General features: G+C 46.9%; 1 protein-coding gene across 1 annotated transcript in view; it reads right to left on the bottom strand.

The window, feature by feature from the left end:
* LOC135813034 (adhesion G protein-coupled receptor E2-like) overlaps positions 1–22,429 on the bottom strand; it is a 55,809-nt gene that overhangs the window by 13,312 nt on the left and 20,068 nt on the right. Inside the window, exon 5 of the mRNA XM_065326253.1 lies at positions 16,988–17,110. Coding sequence (XP_065182325.1) covers positions 16,988–17,110 — 123 coding nt within the window. The remainder of the gene's footprint in view (positions 1–16,987; positions 17,111–22,429) is intronic.

The following is a 22,429-nucleotide window of genomic DNA, read 5'->3' on the forward strand; positions in this document are numbered from 1 at the left end:
TGTTCGCGAGCATGGATACTCCCTCGACCGGCGGTCCTTCGTTGATGCCCTATGCATTCGGTATGGCCTCACCATCCACGATTCACCTACCGAGTGTCCATGCGGCCGGCCGTTCACCATCGACCACGCAATGATCTGCAAGTTGGGCGGCTATCCCATCCACCGGCACAACCATGTCCGCAACTACCTGGGCCAACTTCTCTCTCAAGTGTCTGAGGATGTGCAGCTGGAGCCACCTCTGCAACCTCTACCGAAGGTCCGCACGTTTGACCATGGTCCTGCCCTGCTCACTGCGGACGACGCCAGACCGGACATCAAGGCCAGGGGGTTTTGGTCGGTACAGACTGATGCATTTTTTGATGTAAGGGTGTTCTATCCCAACGCACAGTCGTACCGATCTCGCCCGCTGGCTGAGGTGTTCCAATGGCACGAGCGTCAGAAGCCGTCAGCATACGGTGCCCGGATCCGGGAAGTTGAGCACGCGTCGTTCACCCCGATCGTCCTGTCTTCTGCTGGTGCCCTGGCGAAGGAGGCCACCCGGTTCCTGAAGCTGCTCGGAACGAAGCTCTCCACCAAGCTCTCGCAGCCTTATCCCCTCGTGATGGGAAAGCTGCGGACGGACCTGGCTTTCAGCCTTGTCCGCGACTCCGTCCTGATGGTTCGTGGGAGTCGCCGTGCATTCCGTGCACTTGGTCTGGTGGCGGATGTGGATGCTGTTTCTGTGGAGGCCCGCATTCCCGCCACTACGTGACGCTAAGTCCTCCTGGGGTTTGCCGTTCTCCGGTCCTCTTTCATCCCGTTCTCCCCTCTTTTTTGGGGGATTCTTTGTACTTCGTCTTTCTTGTTTTTCTTGTTCCTTTGTTTTTTTGTAGGACAGATTTTTGGTGTACCGATTTCGGTAGTTGTTGTGTCTGACTTTATTCCCAATATCTAATTCTGTGTTTGGTTTTCCAACTCATTGGGTTGTAGTTTCCATCATGAGTTTGATTCCATCGTGAGTTTTGATTCTATTTGCTATTTTTCGTTCCATTTTTGAACTCACATCTATCTGCTTTTTTGGTGTTATTGGCCCGGACAAGAGGCTTCTTTCCAAATATATTATTATTATTATTATTAAAAGTAGAAAGGAAAAGGACATATGGAAACGAGTTAAGAGTAACTCTCCACCACTGTAACTAGATACTATATACAGTCAGAAAGTGCAACAACTAGGCACAAAACTGACAGAGTACTGAGACATTCGACGTCCTGACACCTAGCTTCAACACATCTCCGTAGCGCTAACCGACAGCCTTCCAACTTGGAAGGTTCAAGGTTATGGAAAGACCAAAGAGGGGAAGACAAGCGCAACGAAAACGAGCACAAGCTACAGTCCCAACGGAACAAAGAATGCCGATTGTCACTGGACGATGACGAGACCAGTAGGCGATTTGACAAAGCACATTCTTTGTTCCGTTGGGACTGTAGCTTGTGCTCGCCGAGGTCAGTGTGTCAAATTGTATGTCATCTTTGGGACGACCCGTGCGTTCAGCGTGAAGAAGGACGTTCTACCTACCCTAAGCAAAAGTAATTTAATTTTTTTCAACACATCTCCGTAGCGCTAACCGACAGCCTTCCAACTTGGAAGGTTCAAGGTTATGGAAAGACCAAAGAGGGGAAGACAAGCGCAACGAAAACGAGCACAAGCTACAGTCCCAACGGAACAAAGAATGCCGATTGTCACTGGACGATGACGAGACCAGTAGGCGATTTGACAAAGCACATTCTTTGTTCCGTTGGGACTGTAGCTTGTGCTCGCCGAGGTCAGTGTGTCAAATTGTATGTCATCTTTGGGACGACCCGTGCGTTTAGCGTGAAGAAGGACGTTCTACCTACCCTAAGCAAAAGTAATTTAATCTATTTCTTTCAGGCCCGAAATTGTGAAAATCGGTACGTAGGTAGAACCTTTCAGCACCTGGGCGCACGGATTCGTCAACATGTACCGTTGAATCTTGTCCCTGTAGCTGCACGTGGTTCTCGACCTCGGCGTGGTCGTCCACCGAAGTGTCCAGTGCAGTCTGTGTCTGAGGTGGACTTGTCCACGTCTGCTGTGGATACGCTTGCCGACGCCTCCTCCTTTTCGTCGGGCGGAGGGCTTGAGCCAACCCAAACAACAGTCAACAAGAAGAAGAGACCGATACGGAAACCACCGAAACTGACATCTGGACAATCGAGCCCCGGACGAGTCACCAGAAGTCAATTGAGGAGACGAATTGATGACGAATCAAAAGAATCAATACTGGAAGTGACAACAACGGTTAATGTGAAGAAACGAGGTAGACCACGGAAGCAGGACAGACTGGACGTGGAGCAGCACACTGATCTCGACCGAGGCAATCGGAATTGCAGGGACGTGGGGCGTAATGGGAGAGATTCACAAGCGGCAATATCAGAGGTGACAACGGCCAAGTCGTCGGGTCAGGGAAACGGTACCTCGGGAATCAAGTGTCACCTGTCGGGCAGTGCTAGTTGTCGTGAGTGGTATTCCGATGATGTATTCTCTGCTTTGTCGCGTGGTAGGTCTTTGTTACATCTTGCCGTGTTGGAAGCTTTGTACATACGTAAGTTAGACCCTGAGCTTTGTGTTCAGAAGGAGAATGTGTTGTCTTTGCAGTTGTTTGGCACTGTTTGTCGTGAAGGTGCGAAATAGATCTCTTGATATTTTTCTCTTTTTCTTGTCACTACGTTTTTGTCACTTATTGGATTTGCATGCTGTTTTTTTTTGATTCTTCACATCTATTTTTTCGTGTCACTTCTACACATAATTGGAGTGATATGTTTCTGAACTTCTTTTCCTTATAGTTGTAGTCTTTTAGCTTATTTCCATCATTCCCTGTAGTATTTTGACAAGAAGGGAACGAAAACGTTCAATACTTTGACACATGTCCTAATTGGCTGGTGGTGACTCTTGCGTAGATGCATGCGTAGATAATACATTTTTTGTAATATTTTCTGCCTCCGTCCTACTTTCAAATTATTATTATTATTATTATTATTACGGGAAGTTGAGCACGCGTCGTTCACCCCGATCGTCCTGTCTTCTGCTGGTGCCCTGGCGAAGGAGGCCACCCGGTTCCTGAAGCTGCTCGGAACGAAGCTCTCAACCAAGCTTTCGCAGCCTTATCCCCTCGTGATGGGAAAGCTGCGGACAGACCTGGCTTTCAGCCTTGTCCGCGACTCCGTCCTGATGGTTCGTGGGAGTCGCCGTGCATTCCGTGCACCTGGCCTGGCGGCGGATGTGGATGCTGTTTCTGTGGAGGCCCGCATTCCCGCCACTACGTGACGCTAAGTCCTCCTGGGGTTTGCCGTTCTCCGGTCCTCTTTCATCCCGTTCTCCCCTCTTTTTTTGGGGATTCTTTGTACTTCGTCTTTCTTGTTTTTCTTGTTCCTTTGTTTTTTTGTAGGACAGATTTTTGGTGTACCGATTTCGGTTGTTGTTGTGTCTGACTTTATTCCCAATATCTAATTCTGTGTTTGGTTTTCCAACTCATTGGGTTGTAGTTTCCATCATGAGTTTGATTCCATCGTGAGTTTTGATTCTATTTGCTATTTTTCGTTCCATTTTTGAACTCACATCTATCTGCTTTTTTGGTGTTATTGGCCCGGACAAGAGGCTTCTTTCCAAATATATTATTATTATTATTATTAAAAGTAGAAAGGAAAAGGACATATGGAAACGAGTTAAGAGTAACTCTCCACCACTGTAACTAGATACTATATACAGTCAGAAAGTGCAACAACTAGGCACAAAACTGACAGAGTACTGAGACATTCGACGTCCTGACACCTAGCTTCAACACATCTCCGTAGCGCTAACCGACAGCCTTCCAACTTGGAAGGTTCAAGGTTATGGAAAGACCAAAGAGGGGAAGACAAGCGCAACGAAAACGAGCACAAGCTACAGTCCCAACGGAACAAAGAATGCCGATTGTCACTGGACGATGACGAGACCAGTAGGCGATTTGACAAAGCACATTCTTTGTTCCGTTGGGACTGTAGCTTGTGCTCGCCGAGGTCAGTGTGTCAAATTGTATGTCATCTTTGGGACGACCCGTGCGTTCAGCGTGAAGAAGGACGTTCTACCTACCCTAAGCAAAAGTAATTTAATTTTTTTCAACACATCTCCGTAGCGCTAACCGACAGCCTTCCAACTTGGAAGGTTCAAGGTTATGGAAAGACCAAAGAGGGGAAGACAAGCGCAACGAAAACGAGCACAAGCTACAGTCCCAACGGAACAAAGAATGCCGATTGTCACTGGACGATGACGAGACCAGTAGGCGATTTGACAAAGCACATTCTTTGTTCCGTTGGGACTGTAGCTTGTGCTCGCCGAGGTCAGTGTGTCAAATTGTATGTCATCTTTGGGACGACCCGTGCGTTCAGCGTGAAGAAGGACGTTCTACCTACCCTAAGCAAAAGTAATTTAATCTATTTCTTTCAGGCCCGAAATTGTGAAAATCGGTACGTAGGTAGAACCTTTCAGCACCTGGGCGCACGGATTCGTCAACATGTACCGTTGAATCTTGTCCCTGTAGCTGCACGTGGTTCTCGACCTCGGCGTGGTCGTCCACCGAAGTGTCCAGTGCAGTCTGTGTCTGAGGTGGACTTGTCCACGTCTGCTGTGGATACGCTTGCCGACGCCTCCTCCTTTTCGTCGGGCGGAGGGCTTGAGCCAACCCAAACAACAGTCAACAAGAAGAAGAGACCGATACGGAAACCACCGAAACTGACATCTGGACAATCGAGCCCCGGACGAGTCACCAGAAGTCAATTGAGGAGACGAATTGATGACGAATCAAAAGAATCAATACTGGAAGTGACAACAACGGTTAATGTGAAGAAACGAGGTAGACCACGGAAGCAGGACAGACTGGACGTGGAGCAGCACACTGATCTCGACCGAGGCAATCGGAATTGCAGGGACGTGGGGCGTAATGGGAGAGATTCACAAGCGGCAATATCAGAGGTGACAACGGCCAAGTCGTCGGGTCAGGGAAACGGTACCTCGGCAATCAAGTGTCACCTGTCGGGCAGTGCTAGTTGTCGTGAGTGGTATTCCGATGATGTATTCTCTGCTTTGTCGCGTGGTAGGTCTTTGTTACATCTTGCCGTGTTGGAAGCTTTGTACATACGTAAGTTAGACCCTGAGCTTTGTGTTCAGAAGGAGAATGTGTTGTCTTTGCAGTTGTTTGGCACTGTTTGTCGTGAAGGTGCGAAATAGATCTCTTGATATTTTTCTCTTTTTCTTGTCACTACGTTTTTGTCACTTATTGGATTTGCATGCTGTTTTTTTTTGATTCTTCACATCTATTTTTTCGTGTCACTTCTACACATAATTGGAGTGATATGTTTCTGAACTTCTTTTCCTTATAGTTGTAGTCTTTTAGCTTATTTCCATCATTCCCTGTAGTATTTTGACAAGAAGGGAACGAAAACGTTCAATACTTTGACACATGTCCTAATTGGCTGGTGGTGACTCTTGCGTAGATGCATGCGTAGATAATACATTTTTTGTAATATTTTCTGCCTCCGTCCTACTTTCAAATTATTATTATTATTATTATTATTACGGGAAGTTGAGCACGCGTCGTTCACCCCGATCGTCCTGTCTTCTGCTGGTGCCCTGGCGAAGGAGGCCACCCGGTTCCTGAAGCTGCTCGGAACGAAGCTCTCAACCAAGCTTTCGCAGCCTTATCCCCTCGTGATGGGAAAGCTGCGGACAGACCTGGCTTTCAGCCTTGTCCGCGACTCCGTCCTGATGGTTCGTGGGAGTCGCCGTGCATTCCGTGCACCTGGCCTGGCGGCGGATGTGGATGCTGTTTCTGTGGAGGCCCGCATTCCCGCCACTACGCGACGCTAAGTCCTCCTGGGGTTTGCCGTTCTCCGGTCCTCTTTCATCCCGTTCTCCCCTCTTTTTTTGGGGATTCTTTGTACTTCGTCTTTCTTGTTTTTCTTGTTCCTTTGTTTTTTTGTAGGACAGATTTTTGGTGTACCGATTTCGGTTGTTGTTGTGTCTGACTTTATTCCCAATATCTAATTCTGTGTTTGGTTTTCCAACTCATTGGGTTGTAGTTTCCATCATGAGTTTGATTCCATCGTGAGTTTTGATTCTATTTGCTATTTTTCGTTCCATTTTTGAGCTCATATTTTATTTTCCTGATTTCTTCTCCAGTGTATGTTGTATTGCATTTTAATACATTGTGTTAATTTTTGCCCGTAAAAGAGGCTTGCACTTCAAAAAAAAAATATATATCCTGGTGGTGACAGTCAATTTTTTCTTCAGACTTTTCCCGTTTGTCTCTTTCCCTCAAAACCAGTCAATATATATATATATTTAAAAATTCGACGAGGAGACAATAATTTTAATATGGCAATAAGTAGGACGAGCTGAAGCGACATGTGGACTACTTTATTAACAATGTAAGCGATGGAGACGATGCAAGAAACAATCTAAAGTGTAAGGAAAAATACATGTAAGAAGAAAAAGCGCAAAGGAAAAAAAAGATGATTCGAACAAGTTTTCGTACAACACTCTTCAGGAATCACCGTTGTACTAAAGAACAAAATGAGAACAAAGGAAATAATATAGCAATCAAGGTAGGGTGACACGATACAATGACAGCACTGGAATATCGAGGTGCGATTTCTCACAAAAGTGTGCAGAAAACAAGGGTATACAAGTAAGAACTAAGCGTGACAAGTGTGTATCAGCAACAAAAACAAAAAAGTGAGAACGAATGATAATAATAACAACAATAAACAAGAAGGTGACAAAACACATTTAGGCACAAGTGGCAACAACGTTGCCGCACTACACAACAGAACATTATTTGAACAATTTTAGGGTAATAACACTATCTTTCTGGACACACAAATTCGGCTTATGAATGCGCTGACAAACAGCTTCCAAAACTTGTAACTGCAAAAGATAACCATGACGAGCACGGCACAAAACAGAAAAACAGGAATCAGAATAAGTACGACAACAGTCAGTACTAGAAGCCAAATGATTGTATACTGAAGACTTGTTATTACGAGACGGACGCACACAATCTCGACTCACGCGCACACCCTCACACTCACTCTCACCCTCACTCAGCTCACCTTCTCCCTCACTGTCGGAATCAGAACCTGTTCCGTCATCCCCCGCGGTTTGACTCTCCTCCTCACTTGCATCGTCCTGCGTCTCACATTCACCACCCACGCCAACCCTGAATGCCGTTGCCTTCACGTCAGCCGTTGTCCTTTCCGATTGTTTCCTTTGTATTTTTACAGTGAATTCATAGGTCCGGTTGTAATCTGCTGTAGATCTCCGTGGTCTGTCATTTGCTGCTTTGTTTTGTGGATTAGTTGTTGTTGTTGTTGGATGTGAAGCTGGTGTTGTTGTTGGATGTGAAACTGGTGTTGTAGTTGCAGCCATGGTTGTTGGTCGTTCTGTTGAATCCAGCTCTATTTCCGGTGGGACAAATCGACCGCCGCGGGTGCTCCCCACCAACACAGACCTCAAAGGAGGAGGATCAGGGGGAGGCAGAGGTGCTGTCACCACTCGAGGCACAGCCCCATGCAAAGCACCCAGAGGCGCAGACTTAGGCACACCCGAGGGCTGCACCAGTGGCGGTTCTGCACGCACCTCCAAAGAGCTGCCAAGCTCCAGCCCGTCCAACACAGATGTCAGAGGGGGAGCGGCAGACAGCGGCAGGGAACTATCCTGCCGTCTAGGTGATGGGTTTTTCCTAGGCCTCCCGCGTTTGGGCCTCTCAGATTGCGCACTGGGTGGAAGGATGTGAAGTGGAGTGTGTTGTTTGATACGTGCGTTCAGGTGCTGAACAGTCCTACCAACATACCGACTAGCACAATGTCGGCATTCGAAGTTGTAGATAACATGACTGAGGTGGAGGGTTGGTAGGACGTCCTTCCGCACCGTGAACGCACGCATTGTTGTGAAGACTGGCACAAAATGTACTGCATAATAAGTACGACGGACGATAGACTTGACTGCGTGACACACTTTGATCGATTCCTGCCCCTTCCATGGCAAACATAGATAGACGGGACAGCGAGGTGGACCAATCAGCACCGATTTCGGTTTCTGCTCCATGGACAGAAACTTACGCAACAAGAATTCCGGATAGCCATTCTTCAAGAAAACAGATCGAAGGAAATCGAGCTCGGCCTGCAGCTTACTGGGCGAACAAATACGTTTCGCACGGTCCACGAGGTTACGAACTAAGTTAACCTTGTATTGAGACGAACAATATGAATCGAAGGCAATGTACTGACCGGTGAACGTAGGCTTACGATACACAGAAGTCAACATTTCACAGCCAGTCTTCTCTACAAGCACGTCTAGAAATGACAACTTACTAGACTGCTCATGCTCACAAGTAAAGCGGAGGGAAGGATGTAGGCTGTTGAGCACATCGAGAAACAATTCACTGCTCTCAACACTGTCAAAATGCGTGAACGAATCGTCAACAAAACGCACGTAGAACGCGGGCCAAAGCGACTCATCAATCTTGCACTCACAATAACCAACGAATATATTGGCGAGGACGGGACCAAGAGGAGATCCCATCGCCACACCATCCACTTGCTTGTACATCACATCGTTGAACGAAAATTCTACACCAGTTGTAACTGTCAGCATCAAATGACGAAACGCCGCTTCCGATACCCATGGAGTATCAACATCATCGTTACGGTACAATACATCCATACAGATGTCAACAGTCTCATCAATAGGAACATTCGTAAAGAGACTTACAACATCGAAGGAACACATGTGTGCATTGAGAGGGACCGGACTATCACGAAGCCTCGCAACAAAGTCGAAGCTATCCTTCACAGTGCGTTTGCAATAGTAATCTTGAACAGGCTGTAGGTAGATGCACAGCCATTTCGAGATAGAGTATTGAGGGGAGGCGGTCATGGATACTATTGGTCTAACAGGGCATGTAGGTTTATGGATTTTAGGAAGGCACTAGAGTCTAGGACGAAGGGTACCAGTCGGTTTGATGCGATCGAATTCATGTTTTGATATTTGTTCTTCATTCTTTAGCTTCTTAAGGTAAGTTACAAGATCCTTTTCTACTTTTTCAGTTCGATCACAGGTCTTGACCGGACCAAGTGTACGGAACTTTGATGTGTCATTTAGGATAACGGACATCTTCTCGATGTAGTCAGTTTTATTCATTAAAACAGTTGCACGACCCTTATCAGGGCGCGTGACAATAATGTCTTTGTTATTCCGTAGCTCATGTAGGGCTTTGAGATGTTCGCGTTTCAAAGAAAACGTTCTTCTATCCGGTAATGCATCAGCGTGTTCCTCGGCCTCTGCCCGGATCTTTGCGGCGCAAATGGACTGTTGTGACTCGGACACCGGTCTGAAACGTAATAACTTGCGGAAAAAGAGCTCAAACTCGGTCATGATTACTTCCTTCTTGTTTGATTTTGGTGGAATCCCGAAATCGGTTCCATGACAGAGGAGCTCTTTCTGAAGAGTGGTCAACTCTAGTGATGTCATGTTAATTATGGTGGCATCAGGATCGATGGTGACATGTCCATATCTTTTCTGTCTTAGCCAATTGTAGGTCTTGTCATGTTTTGTGATTAGATGGATACGTTGTTTCTGGTCATTTTCCGAAAGGAGCGTAGAGAATCTCAAGAAGTCGTGAGATCATACATCGATCATACATCGGACTTTTGCCACTGCGTTGCCCAGGTTATTCCACTTCAACATAATTATACTCAAGTACAATCACACATTTTCTTGCCCTTTCAGTGTAGAATGTCTTGTACCTGATTTGTGTCTCACTCTCCAGCGGAACAAGAACCCTCGCCATCAGGCACCGGCACCTTCACCACCCAAGCCAGGGTTGTTGGAAAAGGTGGGTGGTAATGCTAAAGACTGAGTGTGTCTGTGTTCAGCCATTGCAATTGAAGCCATGGAGTATGTTAGCACCGTCCTGTGACATTACTCAATCTATGGACAGTTTCAACCCGTGGTCTCGCCGGCACAGCTCAGAATGACTGGCCAAACCTATTGCAGCGGAGTCTAGTGAGCAAAAAGGACTTTAATAAACTGGCTCTAAGCTTGTACAGTGCATCAGAGTCAGACTGCGAGAACACAGCAAGCTTTGCACAAAGGCCAATAACCGATGTTAACCTGATTGAGTGATCAAGGAAGATGAGGCACAGACGGGTACAGTACTTTATTGAGTTGTTTCATTTCCTAATACATGACATTTACATGTGTACGATCATACAAATACCTAAACCGCGAACGTGACTTTGACAAAGTGTCGCAGGACCGGGCAATCTCGTCTTTCATGAATACGCGTTCGATGTTTAACGTGTGGTAAGCTTTGGTCCTGCGGACACGGTTCTCTACACCACCTGGACAAACACCATTGTCCAGACAACGTCTAAGGAACACTACGTTAAATGCAACACTACGATAATGAAATCGTGACTTCAGCGCATGGTTCAGAATATCTATCTGAGTCTGGCTATATCTCGACCTGAGGTATTTAAAAATTCGACGAGGAGACAATAATTCTAATATGGCAATAAGTAGGACGAGCTGAAGCGACATGTGGACTACTTTATTAACAATGTAAGCGATGGAGACGATGCAAGAAACAACTGATGAGGGGTGAATTCCCCGAAACACTGTGTATTGAGCAGGGAGTGGTGCTTTCTTGCAGGTTTGCCGAGTCGAAGGTTCGATGGACTTCTCGTGTGCTCTGGATGGCAGTCGTGAGTCAGTCAAGTGTCAAGTAAAGTCGGCGGAATAGCGCGAGCTCCGGTGTGGGGAGCAAACCTTTCTTACAAATCATCGCCGAAGTCGCAACCACTACTTCGTACTGTTGTGCCTAGCGCGGGCTTGCGACTAGTTGGTTTGGAGGTGACAGCGTTGCGAATGACCGAGGGTCCTCGACGTCTGTCTCACCGTCCAGGAGCGACACTGACTCACGCTACTATCTGGTGTTCATGAGGTGTTTGTCGCGCTGGAAGCGGAGCGTCTCTGTAAGTTTGTATCCCTGGTGATGTTTGTGCCTGGAGAGCACTATATAAGTGGTGCTCTTCAGGCACAATCTTCCTCAGCCTACTCAAGCTCAACTGATGAGGGGTGAATTCCCCGAAACACTGTGTATTGAGCAGGGAGTGGTGCTTTCTTGCAGGTTTGCCGAGTCGAAGGTTCGATGGACTTCTCGTGTGCTCTGGATGGCAGTCGTGAGTCAGTCAAGTGTCAAGTAAAGTCGGCGGAATAGCGCGAGCTCCGGTGTGGGGAGCAAACCTTTCTTACAAATCATCGCCGAAGTCGCAACCACTACTTTGTACTGTTGTGCCCAGCGCGGGCTTGCGACTAGTTGGTTTGGAGGTGACAGCGTTGCGAATGACCGAGGGTCCTCGACGTCTGTCTCACCGTCCAGGAGCGACACTGACTCACGCTACTATCTGGTGTTCACGAGGTGTTTGTCGCGCTGGAAGCGGAGCGTCTCTGTAAGTTTGTATCCCTGGTGATGTTTGAGCCTGGAGAGCACTATTTAAGTGGTGCTCTTCAGGCACAATCTTCCTCAGCCTACTCAAGCTCAACTGATGAGGGGTGAATTCCCCGAAACACTGTGTATTGAGCAGGGAGTGGTGCTTTCTTGCAGGTTTGCCGAGTCGAAGGTTCGATGGACTTCTCGTGTGCTCTGGATGGCAGTCGTGAGTCAGTCAAGTGTCAAGTAAAGTCGGCGGAATAGCGCGAGCTCCGGTGTGGGGAGCAAACCTTTATTATTATTATTATTATTATTATTATTATTTAATAAGGATGGCGTAACTCCTCTGTAGCCTTGTCATGATTTCTAGCAGATGATGATGTGCAGCGTGCGAATGTGAAGCGTGGTCCTGGCAGGCCAATGGTGTGCAGAGCATGCGACGCGGATGTGAAGAGCAGTGAATGTCTGACGAAGAATGTAGTCTATTGTATGTCATGTACATTGTGCGAAGAGCTCTACGTCGGGGAAACCGAGCGTCCAGTGAGGGAAAGATTCAAGAAACATTATCGAGAGGCAAGGGTGAGGGCAGTGAAGACTCCCTGGGGGGGCCATTACAAGTCTGACCACCGAGAATTTGCAACATCATCGCCTAACTTTCAGCCTTTCCACCACGCCAAGATTCTCGGCAGGGAGTCTTCGCTGCCTTCCCGCAAGTACATGGAAGCAACCGAAATCAGAAGCAGAAAGCCAGCAATCAACTGTGACACTGGATGGAGACTATCGGCATAAATTCATCAAAACAACAGGACCTTCATGGTTACTGTGGGCAAGACCATCTCATCGAATGGATGCAATTACCACCCGTGAGGCTCGCACTCACGCACACCCCCCCCCCACACACACACACACACGCACGCTCACACACACACACGTACGCACACACACACATGTGCACTCACACACACAAACACATACATACACACACTATCTTTCTCTGCCTCTGTCTCTCTCTCTCTTTCTCTCTCTTTCTGGCCTCGTCACCTTCACATCTAATTGGCGATCACACCAGTTGAGACATGCACTTCACGCTGACCCATCATCACCTGACTTGAGATCTTGCAAGTTGAGACATTTGTTTTAGGCTATTACCTGGCGTGCGATATTGTGGGTAGGTTCTGTTTTTGTTTCTGAATATGTGACATTATCTTCAATGTTAGTCTCAATTCTTAGCACTAGTTATGATGTTCCTGGTATATTGCCACATTATTGCTATTACCCTTTTCTCTGTAGTTATATTGTTGTTTTGTTCACAGGAGTCACATATCCCTGAAGATGCCCTCTTGGGCGAAAATTTGGAAAGGAGTTTGAAGTTTGGTTTTGAGAGATTTGGAGAGACTTTAATTTTTTTTTTGTAGCCAAGGACTTTGTGCGGCCGTGGGCGGTGAAAGAAAATTTGAAATTATTATTATTATTATTATTATTATTATTATTATTATTATTATTATTTTTTACAAGAAGTCGGAGGCGGATAATACTTTAATAACGAAGGTACGTGTTAGGTCGTAAGTATCCACGCAAACACACATCCAGTCAAAATAAGGCACTTGTCAAAGTATCCGAACGTTTTCGGTCCCTTCTCATCAAGGATTATACAGGGAATGGCTCAAGTTGGAAAGACTAAAACTTATATAGCGTAAAGATATGAGATAACAACACTCGTGACAAGGTGAAAAAAGTATCAAGTTCAGCACGACACAAAACTCGAAGGACATAATAATAGCGACAAGAACATAGTGAGCAAATTAAGTTACATTGTTAACACCTCGACGAGGAGTAACACCAAACAATTGTAGCGACAACACATTTTCTTTTTGCACGCAAAGTTCAGGATCTAACTTACGGATATACAAAGCTTCTAACACAGCCAGATGCAACGCACATCTACCACGTGACAATATTGAGAACACATTATCACTGTACAACTCACGACAATTGGTACGGGCTGACAGATGTTGCTTGATGGACGAAGTGCGATTCTTAGCTCCGTTGGGTGTAGTCTCCTCCAATGTCCCGTCATCTCGCCTCTTCGCGGCATCACCACTATCCGTCTCTTTGCTTTTCCGCGGCCTTCCACGTTTTCTGACACTAGCCGTTGTGTGCGCGATGCCCAGTGTCCTTTCAGCTACGTCTCCTCCATTGCGGATTTCTATTGATCTTCTTACTCCAACTTGTCCGGTGTTCGATATTGAGGTTCGTTTTCGCGGTCTACCACGTTTTCGAATATTGACTGTTGTTGTCACTTCCGTTGTCGTTGTACGTGCGTCCTCACCAGTCCGTATTTTTACTTGGCTTCGCGTAACCCTTCCCGACGCAGACAGATCCTTTGTCAATTTCGGTGGTTTACGTGTCGGTCTTTCACCATCTTTCACGCTGTTCTCAGCTGGACCCTGCGCTATACACGCGGAGGAGGACGGGCATGCAGTGATATCTTCACAGGAAGAGGAAGATCCACCGATGGACTGGACAGCACATTTTGGAGGACGACCACGGCGAGGACGACACTCACGCGCATCAAGCGGAACAAAACTTAACGGCACATGTTGACGAATGCGCGCGCCCAGGTGCTGAAGGGTTCTACCTACATACCGATCTTCACATTGTCGGCATTGAAAGAAATAGATAAGGTTACTTTTACTAAGGGTAGGTAGAACATCCTTCTGCGCGCGTGGAGAAGGATGTTCGTGGTATCGTATGTCCATCTTATCCGTGCGTCAAGCTGTACGTCATATTTGGGACAGTGCGTGCGTTCAGTGTGAAGAAGGATGTTCTACCTACCCTTAGTAAAAGTAACCTTATCTATTTCTTTCAATGCCGACAATGTGAAGATCGGTATGTAGGTAGAACCCTTCAGCACCTGGGCGCGCGCATTCGTCAACATGTGCCGTTAAGTTTTGTTCCGCTTGATGCGCGTGAGTGTCGTCCTCGCCGTGGTCGTCCTCCAAAATGTGCTGTCCAGTCCATCGGTGGATCTTCCTCTTCCTGTGAAGATATCACTGCATGCCCGTCCTCCTCCGCGTGTATAGCGCAGGGTCCAGCTGAGAACAGCGTGAAAGATGGTGAAAGACCGACACGTAAACCACCGAAATTGACAAAGGATCTGTCTGCGTCGGGAAGGGTTACGCGAAGCCAAGTAAAAATACGGACTGGTGAGGACGCACGTACAACGACAACGGAAGTGACAACAACAGTCAATATTCGAAAACGTGGTAGACCGCGAAAACGAACCTCAATATCGAACACCGGACAAGTTGGAGTAAGAAGATCAATAGAAATCCGCAATGGAGGAGACGTAGCTGAAAGGACACTGGGCATCGCGCACACAACGGCTAGTGTCAGAAAACGTGGAAGGCCGCGGAAAAGCAAAGAGACGGATAGTGGTGATGCCGCGAAGAGGCGAGATGACGGGACATTGGAGGAGACTACACCCAACGGAGCTAAGAATCGCACTTCGTCCATCAAGCAACATCTGTCAGCCCGTACCAATTGTCGTGAGTTGTACAGTGATAATGTGTTCTCAATATTGTCACGTGGTAGATGTGCGTTGCATCTGGCTGTGTTAGAAGCTTTGTATATCCGTAAGTTAGATCCTGAACTTTGCGTGCAAAAAGAAAATGTGTTGTCGCTACAATTGTTTGGTGTTACTCCTCGTCGAGGTGTTAACAATGTAACTTAATTTGCTCACTATGTTCTTGTCGCTATTATTATGTCCTTCGAGTTTTGTGTCGTGCTGAACTTGATACTTTTTTCACCTTGTCACGAGTGTTGTTATCTCATATCTTTACGCTATATAAGTTTTAGTCTTTCCAACTTGAGCCATTCCCTGTATAATCCTTGATGAGAAGGGACCGAAAACGTTCGGATACTTTGACAAGTGCCTTATTTTGACTGGATGTGTGTTTGCGTGGATACTTACGACCTAACACGTACCTTCGTTATTAAAAATTATTATTATTATTATTATTATTATTATTATTATTATTATTATTCAAACAGTAGTTCGGAGGCGGTGGGAAAACAGTTTCGTAATAAGCATTCGCATGCAACGACCTAAATCCACACAATTCAGTAGACATTTCTTTTCTATCAAACGTTTTCTTTCCCTTCTCTTCAGGATAGTTCAGGGAATGTTGTAAAATTGAAAACACATAACTATAGAGAATGAAAGAAAGAAAAAGGCAACACTTCAACATAGGTGTTAAAATGACGCCTCGACGGGCGGGGAGCTTGGCCAATCTCAGACTAGCGTGAGGAAGCGAGGGAGATCGTCTCGAAAACAACCCAATGTGAATAATAATAATTATTACTACTTGGTCCGCGTCAGCAATATTTCGACAATTTGAACTTAGACTTAGGACATAAACGCGTGCACTTGAAGTGATAAAACTTGGTACGATGGACGATAAGGTATAGAATGACAACTCGCTGAGAGGAATTTATTGTCCAAGGAAGGGTTCCTACTTTTTGCGGTCCTCTTCGTCGCTGCTCTCGTCGGTGGCGACAAATATTTTTGCTCGGGATCGACTCTCTTGCTTTTGCAAGCTCATCTCTCTTCCTATCCGCTGCCTGGCTATTTTCTAAAGAGAAGTCGATCGTGACGGTCGCCTTCTCTATATGACTTCGCGTGGGCAGCACGACAGCCTGTGTGGTTCAAATCAGACGCCGTTCTTTGCAAGATTTTATTTTGAACGACGACGACGCGTACAGTACTTGCAAATCTCCACGACACGCTGGATACTCCGAGCGTTCAGCTGGAGGTAGCGGAGGGGCGATCTCAGCTTGATGAGCGATCCCTGAGGTGAGCGATCTCGGCGGTTGAGCAAAATGGAGCTGATTCCGAGTAGCCAATTACTTTCTTGTGGCTTGCGCTGCTCTCGCCTGCACAGCGTAAAACGATAATCTATTTTGATGCGGCGCTGTATCAATCAGAATTGCACACCTGTCGCTCTCGAAATCCACTCGAACTCTAGCTAGACCTTTCAGGTACTAGAAACCTAACTTGCTAACCAAAATTGGGATAAAATGGGCTGCCAAGTAAGCATTGGCGACTTATAAACAAAGCTGAAAGAGAAGCGACAATATCGCTGACGCAGGCCAAGTATGGTTGCTTTCATTTCAGACATTCCGCTCGAGTCTAAGGACTCTCCAGTCTCCTACTATACTGTGGTAAAGAAATGGAAGAGGCCAGTTGTTTTTTGTGCGTGCCTTGGTTCCTATCGTGTGCAGAACGTTGAATTACAACACCTGGCAAACCAGCATACTGCATTGTGTAATCCATAACCGGTGCACTGCAGCTAGTCATTTTGGCAATTCATCATTTGTAGTCAATTCCTCGTTCAAATTCAATAAAAAAAGACGAAGTTGGGACTGAAGACGTGGCCAGGGCATGTGTGGAAAGAACGTACCTGTACAGGAAAATCCATCTCCAGTAAATCCAGGCTTGCAAACACATGAGAATGTCCCATTCTCATTAGTACAGGGAGCATCAATGCTGCACGTCAAATTACGTTCTTCGCATTCATCAAGTTCTGGACAGGGGGGGGGGGGGGTGGAAACACCAAGGTATAAAGCTATGAACAACAATGTCTTATTGTGGAGAGAGAGAGAGAGACACAGATGGAGAGTGAGAGAGAGAGATAGATAGGGAGAGAGAGATAGATTGAGAGAGAGAGAGAGTAAAATACATTTATAAAGACAGGTAAGTCTAACAAATGAGGACTGAGACCTCTACAACAGGGTTTTTACACCTAAAAGCAGGTGCATGATTTAACAAGTAGGTTGTCAGTCTAGATTTTATGCGCAGATGGAGAAAAATGCGCAGAATTTTTGTAATGAGATGAAAAGCAGAAATAATAAGAAAAGATGAAATGAAAGCCTGCTCACAACCCCACCCAGCCTTGCGAACTGGGTATGGTGGATAAAGAACCCTGTTCAACGCTCGAGCAAGCGCTCTCCACTCAAGGTTATTATGGTTCACACAATACTCAATACTCAACAGAGGACATTCATGGTAATCACTTTCAGAAAAAAAAACAAGAAGAAGAACGACAACCAAAGAACAAGCACAGAAACTATGCATGCACGCACTGTACGCAGCACGTGCGAAGTCAATAAATAATGACTTCCAAAGTACAGATACCACATCCCTCCACCATTAGATAAAGCTACTGGGAAGAGACTAAAGAAAGGTTCGTAATAGAACAGTATGAAATGGTGTGCCACCGGCTACTACAGATCAAGACGTTTAGGCGCAGTAGACACACGAGTAGAGCGTCGCAGAACAACAGCGGGAGAACTAGAAGCAACAGAACTAGCAGGACTCATAGAAACTGCAGGTACAGGAGACAGTGCAGAAGAAGGTGCTGCAGGAGTAGGCTTGAGTACAGAATCAGAAACTGAAGTGGCAGTAGCAGAATGACTAGTCGGCAAAGACAGACTACTTGGTCCGCGTCAGCGATATTGTCGCTTATCTTTCAGCTTTGTTTATATGTCGCCAAAGTTCACTTGGCAGCCCATTTCATCCCAATTCTTGGTAAGTAAGTTAGTTTACTAGTACCTGAAAGGTCTAGCTACAGTTCGAGTGGATTTCGAGAGCGACGGGTGGGTGATTCTGATTGATACAGCGCCGCATCAAAATAGATTATCTTGTTACGCTGTGCAGGCAAGAGCAGCGCAAGCCACAAGAAAGTAATCGGCTACTCGGAATCAGCTCTATTTTGCTGAACGGCCGAGATCGCTCACCTCAGGGATCGCTCGTCAAGCTGAGATCTCAGCTCCCTTACCTCCAACTCAACGCTCGGAGTATCCAGCGCATCGTGGAGATTTGCAAGTACTGTACGCGTCGTCGTCGTCGTTCAAAATAAAATCTTGCAAAGAACGACGTCTGATTTGAACCACACAGGCTGTCGTACTGCCCACGCGAAGTCCTATAGAGAAGGCGACCATCACGATCGACTTCTGTTTAGATAATAGCCAGGCAGCGGAGAGGTAGAGAGATGAGCTTGCAAAAGCAAGATAGTCGATCCCGAGCAAAAATATTTGTCGCCAGCGTCGAGAGCAGCGACGAGGAGGACCGAAAAAAGTAGGAACCCTTCCTTGGACAATAAATTCCTTACAGCTAGTTGTCATTCTATACCTTACCGTCCATCGTACCAAGTTTTATCACTTCAAGTGCACGCGTTCATGTCCAAAGTCTAAGTTCAAATTGTCGAAAGATAAGCGACAATATTGCTGACGCGGACCAAGTAGGAGATTTAGAATAAGAAAATGACTGTTCATGGCGGACTGGAGCTGATGTAGAAGATTCCGGTGAACTGTCGACTAGCATGCGCGGACGAACATGGTCAGCATGCCGTTTCCACAGACGACCGTCATCTAGACGCACCTTTAAGGTCAATGGACCACAGCGTTCTTCGAGAACACCAGGGAGCCACTTCGGGGACGAGGTGAAGTTCATCACCCAAACTGCATCACCGCACAGGAACTCGGATGCCGATGGCGAACGACCACCGCACATGCTGGTTTGCTTGGATTCTACATGTGCACCGATATCAGGAAACACGAGGTCAAGGCAAGAGCGAGGCTTCCGCTGAGACCAAAGGAGCTGGAAGGGTGTCTGGCCCGTCGTCGAATGCGGCGTACGGCGATACATAAACAGGAACTTGTGCAGCCGTGACTCTAAGTCACCAGAGGCGAGCTTGCGAATGCCGCTCTTGACTGTCTGCACAGCTCTCTCAGCAAGACCATTACTGGCAGGATGGTATGGTGAAACACGAGTATGCTTGATACCATTGGACTGGCAATAGGCAGCGAATTCAGAGCTACTGAAAGCAGCACCGTTGTCTGTCACAAGACATGACGGCAGTCCAAGACAGCAAATGACTGGTGAAGCTTACGAATGGTAATAGCCGATGTCGCTCCAGACGTGACATGTCCTTCAATGTACTTGCTGTGGCTATCTACCAGGATCAAGAGCATCTTGCCATCAATAGGGCCAGCGTAATCCATGTGGACGCGAGACCATGGCCGACCTGGCCATTCCCACGGATGAACAGAGCTGGGGTTGGGCGACTTCTGAGCATCCTGACATGATGAACAGCTTCGGACTGTGTGTTCAATCTCTGTGTCGAGGGATGGCCACCAGAAATAGCTGCGGGCCAGCGCTTTCATCTTCGTGATGCCTGGGTGTCCATCGTGCAGCTGCTGCAGTAACGCCTCTCTGCCAGGAGCGGGAATGACGACACGTGAGCCAACCAGAACACATCCGGCTTGGACGGAAAACTCATCGCGTCGACGGCAGTAAATTTGCAGGTCATCCGGTACGTTCTGCGGCCAACCTTCCACGACAAACTTGTGGACTAATGACAGAACCGGATCTCGGCTTGTCCACTTGGATACTTTTGCGGCTGTCACAGGCGAGGAATTGAGTACGTCAATGGACAGTACAACTTCAGCAGGTGTTGGAGGCTCGAGCTCAGGGCCATCAGCAGGACGAGGCAGTCGGCTCAATCCATCTGCATTGCCGTTGGCTTGACCCGGCTTGTACTGTAAACTGTACTCATAGCTCGACAGCAACAATGACCAGCGTTGTAGACGGCCGCTAGATAGGGGTGGTGTTGGTTTGTCAGGAGCGAACAACCCAAGCAGCGGCTTATGGTCGGTCTGTAAGGCGAATGAGCGACCATAGATGTACTTGTGAAACCGTTTGACTGTGAACACGAGAGCAAGTCCTTCACGGTCCAGTTGAGAAAAATTCTTCTCTGCTGATGACAGGGTTCGGGATGCGACGGGACGCTCAGTACCATCATGCATGGAGTGCGACAATACAGCAGCGACACCATAGGGTGAAGCATCACAAGACACTACGATCGGAAGTGACGGATTGTAGTGTGTTCGAGCCGGTTCAGACGACAGCAGCGACTTGCCCTTGTCAAACGCTTTCTGCTGCCGTTGGGACCACTGCCAAGACGTGGCAGACAGTAACTCGTACAACTGCGCGAGAATGGAGCTGAGGTTCTTGACAAAACTATGGTAATACAGGTCGTACCCCGTTAATACGAGTCCTGTTAGTACATAAACCCCGTTAGTACATAAACCCCGTTAGTACATAAACCCCGGTAGTACATAAGAAATCTCAAGTCCCGGAAGAAACGTGGTCACTTCCATACAAATTTTGTCGGTTAGTACATAATTCGTTAGTACATAAACCCCGTTAGTACAGTTGCGCTCAGTGAAATCCGGCCCGAAGTGCATAACTGGCGCCCAGTACTGATGCGACCCTTGACGCCCTCAAAGTTATACAAGTGCTAGTGTGCGCGTGTGCCGTATGAACTGTGCATGTGCTGTACTCATACGCATGCATGCTTACACCAAAGTGTAAAAAACCGCGCCAAACAAAGACAAGTGTAACATTCATTTCAGTTCAGCACAAGTAAAGAAGACGGAGATCGTTTCGAAGCAGTTTATTTCATACACAGAACAGCAGGGCTGCAATATTATTTTTGTGTGGCCACCGTCAGCTTCGATTAGGGCTTCAACACGACGTGACATTGACTCCACGTATGGAGAAACCGTGTCAGGACCCAACGAGTCCCACTCCAGGTGCAGTGCCTGCACCAGCTGGTCAGCATTCTCGCAGCGATGTGGAATTATTCTCTTCTTGAGAAGAGCCCACACATTCTCGATTGGATTCATGTCCGGCGAGCATTGAGGTTGAAACAGGATGTTGGGTACTCCGCTATCGAGAAGATCCCTGCTGTGCTTGAGTGAAGTGAATGAAAGAAATTTTGAACTTTTTTTAGCATGCAACACGTGCACTCCGAACTTTTGCACGAGGTGCGTACAGTTAGTTCATACACACAAATCGCCAGTGATGTAATAGGAGCTGGCTTCGCGGCGCCGGCTTTGCACTTCGGGCCGGATTTCACTAAGCGCAACTGTACATAACATTTCTCCGTACCCGCATGCCACCTACCTCAATAGTACATAATTTGTTTGTCTTTTGGCCATCCAGTGGAGGCACGTCGTGTTCTAGTTTCTACTTGTGGACGCAATTACATGTAGCTCTGAAATCAGAGCGCACATCACAAATCGACAAAGCTCTGTTTTTTTTACGAGTGACTGTACAGGCGCGGCTGGGCATGTATCATGTAAACTGTAGAATCTTCGCTGACTCGACTGTGACCGTTATAACATAATTTTTCTGTTATATCGAGGGAATCAAAATATCTCGCTCCCTAGTCATGGCAGCAAGAAACACTCAGAAAATTTGAAAAAAGTGAAAAATTCTAGTATACAAGCAAGTTATGCACACTTTCGTTTAGTACATAAGCCCCGTTAATACATAAGATTTGTCAAGTCCCAGACCCAGAAAACTGGAGCTGAGGTTCTTGACAAAGCTATGGTAATAGTTAATCAGACCCGGAAAACTTCTCATATCAGACACATTGCGTGGACGGGGAGCTGCGACCAGATCCTGGATCTTCTCGGTTGAAGGACGAATGCCCGTGGCGTCAATGACATGTCCGAGGAACACTATGGACTTGGTCGCGACAAGACATTTGTCACGATTCAGCTTCAGACCAGCAGAGGCCAAACGATCAAGCACTACACGGAGGTTCTTGTCATGCTCTTCTTGAGTGCTACCTGAGACCACGATGCCGTCAAGGTACACGACCACGAACGGTAGACCAGCTAGTATCTGTTCCATGGTGCGCTGAAATATTGCTGGTGCGGCAGATACACCAAACGGCAGGCGATTGTATACATATAGTCCCTTGGAAGTGTTGATAGTCGTGAGCAGCTTGGATTCGTCATCCAGTGAAAGCTGCTGATATGCATGCTGGAGA

This window comes from Sycon ciliatum, chromosome 3 (assembly GCF_964019385.1).
Source record: "Sycon ciliatum chromosome 3, ocSycCili1.1, whole genome shotgun sequence".
In the NCBI taxonomy this organism is placed as follows: Eukaryota; Metazoa; Porifera; class Calcarea; order Leucosolenida; family Sycettidae; genus Sycon; species Sycon ciliatum.